General features: G+C 32.3%; 1 protein-coding gene across 1 annotated transcript; it reads left to right on the top strand.

Annotated features, from left to right (window-relative positions):
• Positions 438–8674, top strand: LOC109352330 (DEAD-box ATP-dependent RNA helicase 5). Its single transcript, XM_019594263.1, has 8 exons — positions 438–693; positions 1811–2425; positions 2959–3047; positions 3912–4011; positions 6206–6457; positions 7151–7293; positions 8134–8431; positions 8556–8674. Exons 1-7 carry the CDS (start codon positions 544–546, stop codon positions 8408–8410), a joined length of 1626 nt encoding a protein of 541 aa, XP_019449808.1. The 5' UTR covers positions 438–543; the 3' UTR covers positions 8411–8431; positions 8556–8674.

Below are 14752 nucleotides of genomic sequence, written 5' to 3'. Positions count from 1 at the left end.
CACCATGCTAACCTACAATTAGATGGATAAAGCATGAAAATTTGGCACTTTACTATAAATGGACTAGGTTGTGCTCACATTTGTTTAGAGGTGCAACAATCTATTTTACCAGTATAATCGTGATAAAATAACTCATTTAATAACTAGAATTTGTTTTTGTTATCCATAAGATTAATATCGATTATTGTTTTGTATTAATTTTTTAATTATACATGTTAAAGTCTCTTAAGAAAATTAAAAATGATTTATTTAAAAGTTTGAGATATGATTTTTTTTTGTTTTCCCATAAAAACCCTACATCTTAAACATAAAAATCCTATGTATTATCCTAAAGACCCAGTCATCATGAGAATGACAAACTAAGAGTAAGGGAAACCAGTCCCCCAAGTAAGCCCGACAAATTCAAAGAAACCCTTAAAAAAAAGAGAAAGCACCACCAAGTTGTAACGGTTTAACACGATAGTGCGAGTTAAAAGCGCCGCAACAACATAAGTTGCAAAATAACCAAACATTCTCTATAGTAACAAAAAAAAAGCAGTAGCAATGGCGAAAGGTGACGATACGTTGCAAAAGAAGAAGAACAAAGCCCTCAGAAAGAGGAACAATCGCTCTTCCTCCGCTCTCTCCGTCAAGGTTTCCGCCGCTATTGCCGCCAAGAAACGCCGCAAGGCCGGAAAACGCCGCCTCTGCCAGGTCACTTGAAATGACTATCATTTCTTGCCATTCATTATTACATTATTCAATCTCTTAGGTTTTGAGCGATCTTTGCTAGTTTGCTCTCTATTGAGTACAGTTTTCATGAAATCCAAATTGTAATCCGTTTACGGCGCCGTTTAATTAAGTACTTATTCGACTAGTATATTTGGAAATCTGATAAAAAAAGTGCTTATTCTATGAGTTTTTTTTGAAATAGGCTGAAAAGAGCATATTATCATAGGATTTCATGTTAAGTTTATTGTGAGATAAGCTAAATAGAACTTATAGGAAGGTCATAAGTTATTTTTATAGGCTATTTTCATTATATTATTTTCACATGTTGTTCTCCTAAGCCTAAGTAATATCTATGCAAGACCTTCCAAATGGCTCCTTAGTTTTCTTATTTATTACAGCTGTTGTGAACAAAAGTTGAAATTTCATTAGGTATTGGTGATGTGTTAGTTTCTGATTTCTGATTCTCCCTGATTCTAATGACTGACTTTGGTTACAAGATGATATAAGTAAGGTTGCTGGCTAAAACTATTGAGTTGGAAATAGTTAGGTTTTTTCGATATCTGCTAAAAAGAGCTTATTTTCATAACATTCTCTTCTAAGCTTATTGAAAGAAGCAAAAAAGAACTTGTCCCAATGCCCACAAGTTGTTCTTCACAGGTTGTTCATTTTCGTAATAAACTATTTGTTGCATTCATTTTTGTAAGTTTATTTTCACAGTTTGTTCTTCTAAGCCTAAGTAATATGTCTTTAAGTTATTCCCATTGCCCACAAGTTCTCTAATTTATTACTGCTGTTGTGAACAAAAGTGGAAAATTTATCAGCTATTGGTGATGACTGGTTTCCGATTTTTGCTTCTATTTGATTATAATGAATGACATCGGTTATTGGACGATATAAGTGGGGTTGCTGGTTAAAATCATTGAGTTGGATTTTATATAAAAAACAATGGAGTTGGGAAGAGTTATGTGCTTTGCTTTCTTTGTTGAAGACATTGAGAAAACATTGGTGCTGTTATTCTCATAAGTCTTCGTAAAATTGTAGTCATTTTGATTTGTTCTATGATAGGCATGACTTAATGACTTTTTTCATGATATTACAGGGGATGTGCTATAGCCTGCCTACTCCAGAAGATCCATTCAATGACCGTCATGGGAAAGAGGACTTCAAAACAAAGGGTCCTAAAAAGAAGACACTTCCCATGAAAGATGAAATGGTTCCTCTTATTGAGAAGGGTGCAACAAGAAGGAAAGGCTCACTTGATGTGAAAATTTCAAAGAAATCATATCATTTAGAAAAGGAAAACGAGTCTGACAAAGCCACCGATAATCTCTCAGAAAGTGAAAATACTGAGGAGACTGAGACGGAGGACGATCTTTCTGGTGCCCAACAGAACCATCGTGAAATTTCTGAGTTCCCTTCAAAGTTTGTTTTTTGGTGTCTAAGTTCAATTGAAAATGCATTACGAGAAGGTGATGCATACACTGATGGAGAGGGTAATTCATTGTTTGCTAATTCGTGGGGCTTAGAATTTTCCAAGTGTTATGCCACTGGGAAGGATGTGATGGAGACCAGTGGAAACTCTGCTACCAATGAGCAAATTGCATGGGTGATTTCTGGTGCAGCTGATACTTTTGTTGGTAAAGAGCTACAAGGCGTATCATTTTCCAGTCCCTTTCTTATATTCCTCGTGCCATCCCAAGAAAAAGCTACTCAGGTCAGATGAAATTTCCTCTTCATGCTTATAATTTAATTGGTGGTTCAATTTTTTTCTTAGATAAAAATCACTAGGCCGACACATGTACACATCTACTTGTCATCCTCTCCTATTATCAAAGGAGGCGAACCATGGGACCCCCATGACATCGTCTTTAAATTTGATATTGTTTTTTTGAATTATTTGAAGCTTGGCTTTGTTTTCTCAGATTATGGATTTGCTTCCTTTAAATTTACTTATGATTATTCATTATTTATTGGATATGGGTGGCATGCATTTCATTGTTCTATTAACAGTTTAATGTCTATAATGGAAAATATTTTATTCTGAATGTCAATACTACCCACTAGAAACACTATGTATAGCAGTTCATGATGTGATTTTCTGTTGTGCTACTTTACTAAAAGCTGATAATTAATGAAACAAAGGGAAATTTCACTATTTCTGCTTGTCATTATTGATCGTTACAAAATCTTGACTCTTGAGTCTTGACTTGCTTGTTGCTAACTTGTTTTTTAAATTTTGATATGTAGGTCCGGAAAGTTTGTAAGCCCTTGAAATCTATTGGAATACATACAGTTAGCATACATCCAGGTGCCTCATTAGATCATCAGATTGACGGGTAATTGTTGAAACTTTATTGGTTGTTTTCATTGCATAAGATTGTGATGTGTATGATAAAAACAAGGATGGACATGCAAGAAGCATAATTCTGTACTGGTCATTTTGTTTTTTAATGCTCGCTGCAGCCTTTTCATTATTGTCTGTTGAATAACGATTCTTTTCTGAAAATCATTTGTTAAGCTTCATTTGTTTAGCTTTTAAGTAAAGTTTGATAAATCTAGGTAGTCAATTATGGATAGTGGCCGACTACAAAAACACTATAGCGGGATAGCTGGACAACCACTACAGCTAAGAAAAATATATAATTAATTTATAGCCTACACATATAATTACAAAAATACACAAAGACACATCCCTAATTAATAATCAAAATAAGAGCATTACAGATTCTAGAGGTGATGGAAGTTGGAGGTCATAACAGAGTTTATCTCAAAATTTTACACATTCTGCTATCGCAATGCTATTGACTACGTAGTGATAAATAAAATTAGTAAGTAAATTTATCACTTTGAAGAGCAGAAAATTAATATAATCAATAAAAGTATATAGTCAAACTCTCTCGAACAAAATTGTCAATCTTCTCGTAAATCAGATTATTCCTCCGCTTTCATACTTGTGATTTTTTATGATTACTGCAGTTTAAATGCATGGCTTAACTTTTGGAGAATGTTAAATTTCTATATGACATAGGCAATAAGAAACATGTCCCTATTTGGTGATCAAGTAAGCAATTGTAAGGATTTAGTCTTCATGTGTATGCATACTTTGATCACGTGGATGCACATACTTGTCTGAATGTATTCTCATCTTGCATTTTATGCAAGTCAGCCTCTTTTTCAACTTTCCTTTTGTTTTTAAACAGTCTGAAAAGTTGTGAGCCTGAGTTTCTTGTTTCTACTCCTGAGAGGCTTTTGGAGCTTGTGTCTTTGAAGGCCATTGATATATCTGGTGTTTCCATGCTGGTAGCTTTTCTTTCCAATGTCTCATCTATAAAAGTCTTTCTTTGATTACATATCATATGCCTATTCATTGTAATTTCTGATTAAATAATATCTGACAGCAAGTAAACATGAGGGTGAAATACGACAACACAAACATTTCTGTTTTCAGTTTCACTCAGCAATCAGCATTTTTCATCAGATAACTTATGTAAACTGGAAGTTCCCAACATATTTCAAATGTTTATATGTTCTAAATTTCATATTTATCCATTCTCTTAATTGTGTCATGTTCTTGTTAGTATGCTTACACAGGATTTTGGTTATTGTTTACCTTGTAATGCTTTCTTAGAATTATGATGGGTTTTCTTTGCTTGTTCTAACTGCTATGAGTTTAGTTAGGTGTGAGCTTTGCACATTCTACTTATCTGAAAATAAACAATGGATGGCTTCAAAGTACTATATTAATTTCTGTTGCTTTTGTTTTGATGATACATATTTATCTAGGTTTTCTATTCCTATGTGAATATTTTGACAACCATTCAAGCGTAAGTAACCAAATTGTTAATCTAACTACCTGTTGCAAATTTTGTAATTTTATCCTTCATTGTGCTGCAAACCAGTGTTGCCCAATGGCGGCCATGGCGGCAGCGGTTTTTGGGCTACCGCCATTTGGAAAAATCCGCCATATGGCCGTGTCCGCCTTTTGTCAAAAAAAGCCGCCATGGCGGTGTGGCGGTGGCGGACATTTCTATTTCTGGCCAGATTTTTTTAAAAACTTGGGCTCAAATGTGTTTTTTTGGGCCCATTCCATGTTTTTTAAAACTAAAACTCTAGCCTTTCTATTTTTAAAAATTAAAACCCTCCCTCTCTCAAAACTTCTTCCTCTACCTCCTCTGCCTCTCCACTGCTCCACTGCCGGCGCTGCCGCCGCTACCACCACCACCATTCATAGGTTTTTTTAAGTACTTTTTCATTGTTTTTCTTTTTCCTTATTTTTATTTATCTTTTTTTCTAGTCTTCTCATCTCTTCATCTATTTTTTCAATTTTATTTCTTTTTAATTTTTATAATACGTTTTTTTTTTTCCAGATTACTTTTTGTTTATGTTACTTTGTAGTGATCTTTATGAGACATTAATATTTAATGGTTTTTATTAAACTTTATGTTGTTGTATTTATTATTTTATTATTACTTTGTAGTGATCTTTTTTTCTAGTCTTCTCATCTCTTCATCTATTAATGGTTTTTTTCCAATTGTATTTATTATTTTTTTCAACCGTCATGATGACGTCCGCCATTTTCCCGCAACGTCGTCCACAACGCCTTCATGGCTGAATTTTGGCAGCCGCCATGGGCCGCCATCCGCCATGGGCAACACTGCTGCAAACAAATACTTGAGTGGCAAAAGATTTTCCAACTGTAGGAACACACTGCGGGTTGACTTTGAGTCCTTTATCTAGCCTTGGCATGGGATTGAGCATATCCTTGAGCCAATATCGCAATGCATGATAACAATGCTAGTGGATGAGTCAAGAGAAGGAATACATGATAAACTAGATTTGTGGAGAGATGTTCTGCAGTGGCATTGTTTCCCTTTAAGAGAAGGAAACCAGAGTAAATAAGATACAAACTCAACAAGACCTGCTCTAAACATTGGCTTGTAGGTGAAATTTGGGGATTGTATTGTGCGCCACCAGTTGCATTGTTTAAGTGTCTGAAATCTATTGTACTTAGTGATAAATTGATTGGTGAAGACATGAATTATAGGACCCAAGGTGGGTAGCTGAAATGGAGGTATACTTTAGTAACACTTTGTGTGCAAAAACTGCCCTTTCAAGCTCAAAGGAAAATTTAACCAAATAGCCATAAGATGTGTAATGCTTTATGGCACTTCTTAGGTCCCACATCCATCATGGACAATGAGGATTTCCTTTCTTTATTCAACTCAATCATTGCTTGGTAACCTTTTGATAGGAAAGAGAAAGGATTTTGGGGTGATAATATTTACCAACAGCATTTTTATCATTGTACATTGCTAATTTTTGGATGGTAGAAACTTGGTTAATTTGTATTTGAGTTTTCCGCTTTTGTTGTGTCATTTCTCTTGTTGCTTTAAGTTACACTTTGAGTGGGAATTTTGGTCATTTCTTAATGTGAAAATTACTGCATGTGCTGGTATAGGTTCTTTTGATTAATGGCTGTTTATGTATTAAATAGGTTGTCGATGGGCTTAACGCTATTTGTAGTGCTGGCCACAGTGATACACTAAAATCTATCAAGAAGTTCATTTCTGGCAATCCTCGTCTTTTGGTTTTCAATGATTGCTTCAGCCATACATATATTGCAATGGTTCAGAATCTTCTTACAGGACCAATTTGTAGACTGTCTCTCAATAATTCAATTACCAGCCTAAGTTCATGCATTATCCAATCTGTTGAAGTGTGTACGTCAGAAGATAAACTTGTCAAGGTAAATATCTTAATGTGCTATAGGCACAGATTTGTTGGAGATATAATGAAGTCTTACAAATGCCTTCACCCAAGTGGTCCATTAACCCTTGTCCCCTTTGTTTTCAATAAACATTACCAGAATTGAATTATTTAACTTTAAAGGTATGTATTAATATAGGTATGTTGCATCAGCTGTTAATTCATGATGCTTTGAAAATTTTGATAAATCAGATGTAAATTATTTATTTTCTATCATGATAAATTTTAGGCCCCTTCATTTCCCCCCAATTTAGAGGGAAAGAGTGGGATTAGTTCCTTATCAGGTCCTTTCCCTCCCTATATATTTTCAAACACCCAGACAGGGTACCTATTCCCAATGCCCTCATTTCCTTCCTTTTCGCTTCATTACTTTCATCCAGGCAGTGTTAATGTTTGATGTTGGAGGCTTGAGCATATCTGGTTTTGTTACTTTTATTCAAATCCATATTCAGGGAATTCTTTGCTGATTATTGTTTATCCATTGCCACCCTGGAGATTTGTAGCATAACATTCCTATTGTATTTTATTTATTCTTTTTATATGGAATATTATTGATGTAGAGGGTAAGCCTTGGCACAACGGTAAGGGTAATATAGATCTGGAAGATCTTGAATGTAATTTTGCGTCTATTTAGATATATAAGTTGACTTGTGAGTATTATCAACTCTTGCAGGGCATCCAAGCCCAACATCCATTTTGGAGCAGTCATACTCATAATTCAAGGCTGCTATATATTTTAAGAAAAGATGTCAAGTGTGATAAGTTGGTCAAGAATCTCAAATCTAAAGGTTGTTCTATCTCACCCGACTCTGAGAGGTAAGCATCAAATGCTCCCCTTAATTTTTTGGTTTACAAGTTTGTATCATGACATGTACCATTGACAAAGATATCATACTAGCGGCGTTTTAAATTGCACTCTGTAACCACAATATTGTGATTTCGGGAGTTTGCGCAACAACATCACAACGGTAATTGCAGCCACATTAGTCGCATTTTCCACAATCTTCCGCAATTGCGGCAATCACAATTTGAAACACTGGATCATAGTAATAGCTTAAATTAAAGGAAATCTAACCTACTTTGATTAAAGTCTACTCAAAAAGGGAAATTTGTTAAAATTTGATCCAGGAGTAGTACAGCCATCACCAGTTCCTTCACAGCTTTTAAAATACCTCCTAATAGATCCAGCTTTGTTTGATTCAAGGTTTTAGTTTTTATTTTGGGTACTTGTATTTTAAATTTTAAACCAAAAATCATCATTATTTTCGGCCCTATTAAGAAAGTGAAGCAATGGTCCATTTTGTGCATTGATCGTGACTGTTTTTTCTATGCTGAGACAGGATTTTATTTTAAAGGTATTTTATTTGATGAAATAGAAATCTCAGTAGTGAAACATACTGTTACTGTAGTATCAAAAGTTAAGCAGGAATGAATTACATTCAAGATTCTGCTGAAAGCCATGAGACTCTTGTTTGTGTTCTGAATTCATTTTAAATGAACCATTTTGGAACAATCTCATTTTCGTTATGATCAGAGGATGCACTATAAGACTGTTCTTTTGCATTACTGTTTTTTTGGATATGATAGAAGACAATAAAATCAAAATGGAAATTTCTTTCTATGACAAATTTGATTATGTACTTCTGCATTATGCAGTGTGGATTCGAACAGCAGAGTTTCTGTGGTTTATTTGGAGCATATCTTAACTACGGATATAGGGGTGTATGATGTGGTCATCCTACCTAGTTTTGTACCTTCAACGGACAGTTATGTCCATATTTTGACAAAGATGGCCCGCCAAAGTGTCAATGGGGTATTGCACAGTTACTTAACAAAAAGAGATACAGAACTTGCTGGACCGCTGGTCGAAATTCTTGAACAATGTGGGCAGAAAGTGCCTCCTACCCTGAAAAGTTTGCAGCATCAAACATGAGGGAAGATTGAATGTTTTAAGGTGCTTTCATCATCATATCTTATGTTTACATCTTGCACATTTTCTCTTTTTGATTTGAAGTGTACATTTCTGCAACATTAAATTTTTGAGTTGTGACTGACTGATTCCATTTTCATTGATCTAGAGTTTGAAGATATGATTGGGGGGGATTATAATCATATTACTATTGGAAACCTTATTGGATATGGAGTGGTACAGCAAATGAAGAACCCCAACCTCAATCATCAGAAAATTTTTGCCATATTATTTCTGTTGCTTCTGTTTCAAAAACTATTTCCTGTTTAAGTTGAGTGAGGGACAATGGCATTTATAGATCAGCAATTTGAGCTGCGCAGGTTAAACTGGAGCCACATCTTCTATTTGAAAGTGAGACAAAAGATGTGTTCCCGATTAAACTTATGGAGGCACCATAACAATTTGGCACATGTATTCATGAGAGGGGCAAATCTTCCGTCCCACAATATGTTTCGGTGCCCTCCATGTTGTGATGTTAGTAAGAAAATTTGTTTATTTCCAATTTTGCTTTCTCTTTATCCAAACAAGAGATGTTTTAATTTTGAATTTTCCTATTTGCTCCTTTTACCCTCTTCAATATGCAAGCGCTGATAGCTACTTCTAGGAGTATGCTTTTGCTTTCCAAATATATTCTAGTTGTACTAATACAATATAGTGACAAGTTAGTATTCAGTACATTTTATCTCGATGCAATTTAGGTTACCTAGCCATTGTTTTAAATTGCACTAATCTTAGCACTAGTGAAAAAAAAGCCCGAATTGGATGATAGCACTAATAATATCGAAGTTTCTTGACAATTACTTTAGGAATTCTAAAATTTCTATAACAGTTGGATGGACTGAATCAATTCAAGTGTAAACTTGAAACTGGATGGCAGTCACTTAATATAATCCAAAACTAGATTTGAGTATTCTCAGAGAATGTATATTTCTTGAGATCTTATTAACAATTTAATAATGAAAAAATGATGTATATATTGACAATGTAAGTTTTTTATACAATTATTATATCATCTACTATTAAAATTTACTGATTATTGAATTTTAAATATAACTAATACAAATTAATGATATATGATTTATTGTCTGTTTGTAAATATTTATACTGACAGTGTATATATATTACGTTCTAAAATAATTTGTGAATGTGTTAAAATTTTATTTAAAAATCAAATTTATTAAAAAGAGGTACAGAAGAACACTGGACCAAACTAATATTCTAAAATAAACTGGCCGCACACTGAAAAAAAGGGATTTTATTTTATCTTTTTTTAACATGGACAATCAAAAATATTGTTTTCCAATATGAACAGTCTAAGTCAGCCCAATATTTTATTAATTTTGTTTATAACATCACTCAAATTTCTATTAGAACAACAAAAACATAAAAGAAAAAGGGTTTCTGATTTAAAAGAAAACACAAAAGGGAGAGGAAAGAGGTCTCCCGTGTTATAAAAACTATTTCATGTCAGTTGGTTCAACTGGTAAACTGATCTCAATAACAGTGCCTATAACAATTATATCGGTCAAAATTGATTATACTAACTGGTTTTCAATTGAATCGTATCAGTTATACTAGTCACTTTCATTTAAAATTATTTTTTTTAATGAAAATGACATATTTATACTAAAATGTAGGTTCGAGGGATTAAACACAAAACTAATACAGTTTTTATACTTCTAAAACATGGTCTACCATTAAGTGATACATTTTTTATTTTAACAAATTATGTAAATAAAAGTTATTGCCTTTTTATTTATTTATATTTTTCAACATTAATGATAGTGTAAAGTATATGTATATCTAACTTTACCGGTATGTAGTTTAATTAATGAACTCCTAGTTAAACCATTATACCACTATACTAATATTCTGATCCATTCGATAAGTGATGATATTAATAACATTGGGTGTGTCATCTCGCAGTCACCATTCCATATGAAAAACGTGTCTACTGACACAAATAAACCCAAGTAGTGTCATGTGACACCCCAACCTATCCCAATAAATATCCTCATTTATACTACAATTTAAATATATTTTGACAACGAATCACAAGTCAGTGACATAGTAACATATTTTTAGAATAAAATATGTGTTTTTCCTATCTCACTCCCACCAAATTCTAATATAGAATCGAAAATTCTCTCTATCCCTCCCAAACAACCATCCCATTCAAGGTTTTATTTATGATTTTATTTTGTTTGTTCTATACTACAAAGTGAAATAGTGACAAAAAAAATTGTCCTAAAGAAAGCAAAGGAATGATGAATCCACTTAGAGATTATAGAATTAATGAGTGATAAAAAAAAATAAGAAGGCATGAATTGTATTTATGTACTATTTATTAGTGTTGCATTCGAAATCAGAGAGAATCTTGGTGATGGTAGTGACCTATGAAGTACGGATACTGATACGTGTGTCGGGTATGATACGTATCTGATACGTCAACACGTATTTTTTCCAAAATACAGGATACGATTCGTTCAGGGATACGCGTATAAAATAATAAAAACACATAAAATATGATAAAATTATAAGTGTAAATCAAAATATCCAAAGTAAAAAATATGGAAATTTAAAATCACTGCCTTCCATAACAAATCTATTTTATTCTATTTTAATGAAAACAAATCTATCCTAAAATCATTGCCCTCCATAACAAATATATTTTATCCTATTTTAATAAAAACGAATCTATGTTATCATGTTTTATTGGAAACGAATCTATCTTATCCTGTTTTATTGGAAACGAATTTATCTTATCCTGTTTTATTTAGAAACGAATCTATGTATCCTATACTTTACTGAAAACGAATCCATATATCCTATATTTTATTGAAAACGAATCGAATACGTGTCTTAATATTTATTTATTTTATTATATTTTTTTAATTTTTGGATACTCTATGGATACGTATCCTTCGCGAATCCGAGCATATCCATGTCGGATACGTGTCGGACACCAACACGTGAGGGTGTTTGACGAATCCGTGCTTCATAAGTGGTGACTACCAAGAATTATAGTGTTTTTTTTTCTTCAAGAAATGTTTTTTATTTTTATTTCCAATTTTCATTTTTATGTTTCCATTTCCTCAAAACATGTTTGTTATTATTATTTTTCACTATTAAGATCATTACTCTAGACTTCACAATCTAGGACACCTTTGCAATTAATTCAATTCTAAATTTTAATCACTAAAGTAGTCAAGTCAATAATTTTAACAAATTTTATGTTATCAATATATTGAACAACTTTAATTGTTTGAGTTGGTCAATAACTATCACAAATACGTGTGAAATGTCATATCGAACATTATATAATTGTAAATGCTCTCCAAAAAAGTTGAAATTAAAATAAAAATAAGTGTTTTATTATTTAATTAAGGTTAGAATAACTTCAAGTGCCTCAATTTTCATCCCAAAATTGTATGTTATTATACCCATTGTCAAACTATTTCAACAATATCATATGAAAATTGAAGAAAAATTGTTATGTTGAGAGATAAAAAAATAAATCATATTATAAAGGTGTGTGACGGTCTGAATGAGAGACACATTCCTCAATTGTTTTTGGATTTTGTTGATTAGTGGATAGAGTAATTGAAAAGTATACTTCACTCATTCCATATCTTTTGATATGGTTATGCGCATCGTTTAAAAAATTATTAAATGATATAAAAATTCAGTACAATTTGACTCAATAGCCATATTTAATGCATATTGAAAACATGATTAAAAAGAAATGAAGAAATATGTGGTGAAAAGAAGAGTAATAAGTAAGAGTATAATTGGAAAGTAAAATATAAATGTGTATTGAGTTTAAAAATATGAAAAGTTTTGGAATAAAATGAAAAAGTTAAAACATCAAAACATATTAAACCATTGAAGCAACAAAAGTTTTAAAATTTTCAATAAAATGTCATTTCCTCATTATTGATAATGTTGGAAATAACATTTTTTCATTTTCAAAATTTCGAGAAATGAAGCTCATATTTTCGGAAATATAAATGAAAACAACAATACACATATGTTATCACCTTCCTTTTCCAAATAAGTGTAAATAACCAAATCAAACATACCCTTAGTTTTCTTGAAAATGAAACGTAGAAAATGGGTAGACCAAGATAGATTTAGGGATGACAATGGATCTAAATGGGTCTGAGTAGTGCATTACCTGGACCTTCTCTATTGCTTCATTTTTTGACGCAAACCCTTGGGTACCTAGCGGATCCACGAGTACCCACAAATTTAAAATCATTAAAAAAATTGTGAGTAATTTATATAATTGTGTGTCTGTTTCCTACAATTTTATATGTTATTTATGTAATCAACAAGAGAAAAAAATATAAGACACAATTTAAAGTTTTAGATTAACTATTAAACACACTCATTTTACTCAACAAACATAAAAAAACAAAGTCATTACTTCAATGTTTCAATGTAAAATTGATTTAGTAAGAATTATTTAATCAACATAATATTTAATTATACATATGAAATAAGAATATAAAATTATAATTATATATATAATCTCTCTAGTAAATAAATAACATATCCCCCACTATCAAGGAAAAAGGGATTCTCAATTCATCCACATCCATAATCCTATGGAAGTATGGCAGTAATTAGAAGCATTAAGAGAGCGTTCATGGATATGTACTATAACCCAAGGCTCGAGGTCTATAGGAATAATGAGAGCACATCTTAGGTTCCAAGATGTGTATCACTTCATATATTCTTTCATTTTCATTGATCAAACAATATAAAGTTAATATATATTTAACTCTTGTTTTAATTTTCTGACAATAAACAATAATGAGTAGATGATACATACAAACTTTGGGATAAAAGATGTTATTCCATGAGTAATACAAGAATATGGATCCCTCCTAAAAATGCAAGTTGACCATCAATGGTGGATTTTCAAAGAGGAAAAAATGGAACTTGATCTCGGCCCAAATCATGTCCATCTTCCATACCCGAACATTATAAAAATCATATACACATACAAAAATTCAGAAGGAGTGAGCCCAATAATTCGAAAAATGAGGATTTACATGGTATAATGAGGCATATATAATATCACCACATATAAAACAAGCACATACTTCTACATTCCAAAAAGTCAAGAGAAGCAAATGGAAATTTCTCACTAGTATTGGATTCTCAAGTAATAGGAAGGTGAGAGTGTGAATTTTCTTAAATTATTTAATTTAAAAATAAATAAAAATATTGACCATTGAAAATAGAAATAAAAACTTTTATCATGTATTATGATCTTAACAATATACTGACCTCTACAGTAATGAGGATGAGTCAAACTCAAGCAAATGATGTATAAGGATATGATTTATTGCGTGAAATTATTGTATCTTTAATTAATATTTCACGAATTCATCATATTAGAAATGAAAACCAACTATGAAAACATGAAGGTGCAAGTCAACACCGAAGACATAGTAAAAGAAAACAACTCTGTTTAGTTTTTTTGCCTTCTTCTTTTTATTTTTAGCTGTTAGGTTCTATTATGTTTTTAAGGCCCATTTTCCTATTAGATAGTTAGTTAGGTTCAGGAAGTTAGAAATAGCTTTCTTTCTAAACACTATGAAAATTCTAATGCAAGTGAGTAAGGTATTATTCATCTTTCTTTCTCATATTCCAAGAAAGTCAGTTTTATCAAGATGAGATACAATGATCTTTAACATGGTATTAGAGCCTACACTTTGAATATCCTTTGTTTTCATTAGTCTCTGCTACGCCTTGAACACCATCATCTTTGTCAATCTATAATGTAAGGTTCTTCAATCTGAATACCCTCTCTTTCTCCTCCATTTTCACTTCAATGGAAAATTGAATTGTTGAAGCAATTAATCTGATTCAAGATCCAACATCCCCTTTCTTCATACCCCCAAATGAGAATCCTAGAACTACTCTTGTCTCTGCCCTCCTTAATGGTAAGAACTACCACGCCTGGTCTCATGCTATGTCAATGTCCACAAAGTACAAAAATAAACTCCAATTTATTGATGGATCTCTCTTGAAGCCCCCAACCAATGATCCATCCTTTCCTACGTGGGATAGATGCAACACTCTTGTTGTTTCTTGGTTAACCCACTCCATTGAAAGCTCAATTGTTCAAAGCGTTTTGTGGGTGAACACGACATTAGAAATATGGCAAGACTTGCGTGAAAGATACTATTAGGGAGACATATTTAGAATGTTGGAGTTGTTTCGGGAAATGTATGTAACACCAGGAATTTTCTGTGTATGTTTTATTAATATATTTTATTTTATCAACAATTA

This window comes from Lupinus angustifolius, chromosome LG07, assembly GCF_001865875.1.
Source record: "Lupinus angustifolius cultivar Tanjil chromosome LG07, LupAngTanjil_v1.0, whole genome shotgun sequence".
NCBI classification, from domain to species: domain Eukaryota; kingdom Viridiplantae; phylum Streptophyta; class Magnoliopsida; order Fabales; family Fabaceae; genus Lupinus; species Lupinus angustifolius.
Note: the sequence above shows the minus strand (reverse complement) of the source record. Positions and strands in the feature narration are given on the sequence as shown.

Excerpts from the sequence above, each read along its gene's own strand:
- LOC109352330 (XM_019594263.1), top strand. The coding sequence starts at position 544 with ATGGCGAAAGGTGACGATACGTTGCAAAAGAAGAAGAACAAAGCCCTC. Across the intron at positions 694-1,810 it reads GAAAACGCCGCCTCTGCCAG|GGGATGTGCTATAGCCTGCC; the intron begins GTCACTTGAAAT and ends ATGATATTACAG. Across the intron at positions 3,048-3,911 it reads TTAGATCATCAGATTGACGG|TCTGAAAAGTTGTGAGCCTG; the intron begins GTAATTGTTGAA and ends GTTTTTAAACAG.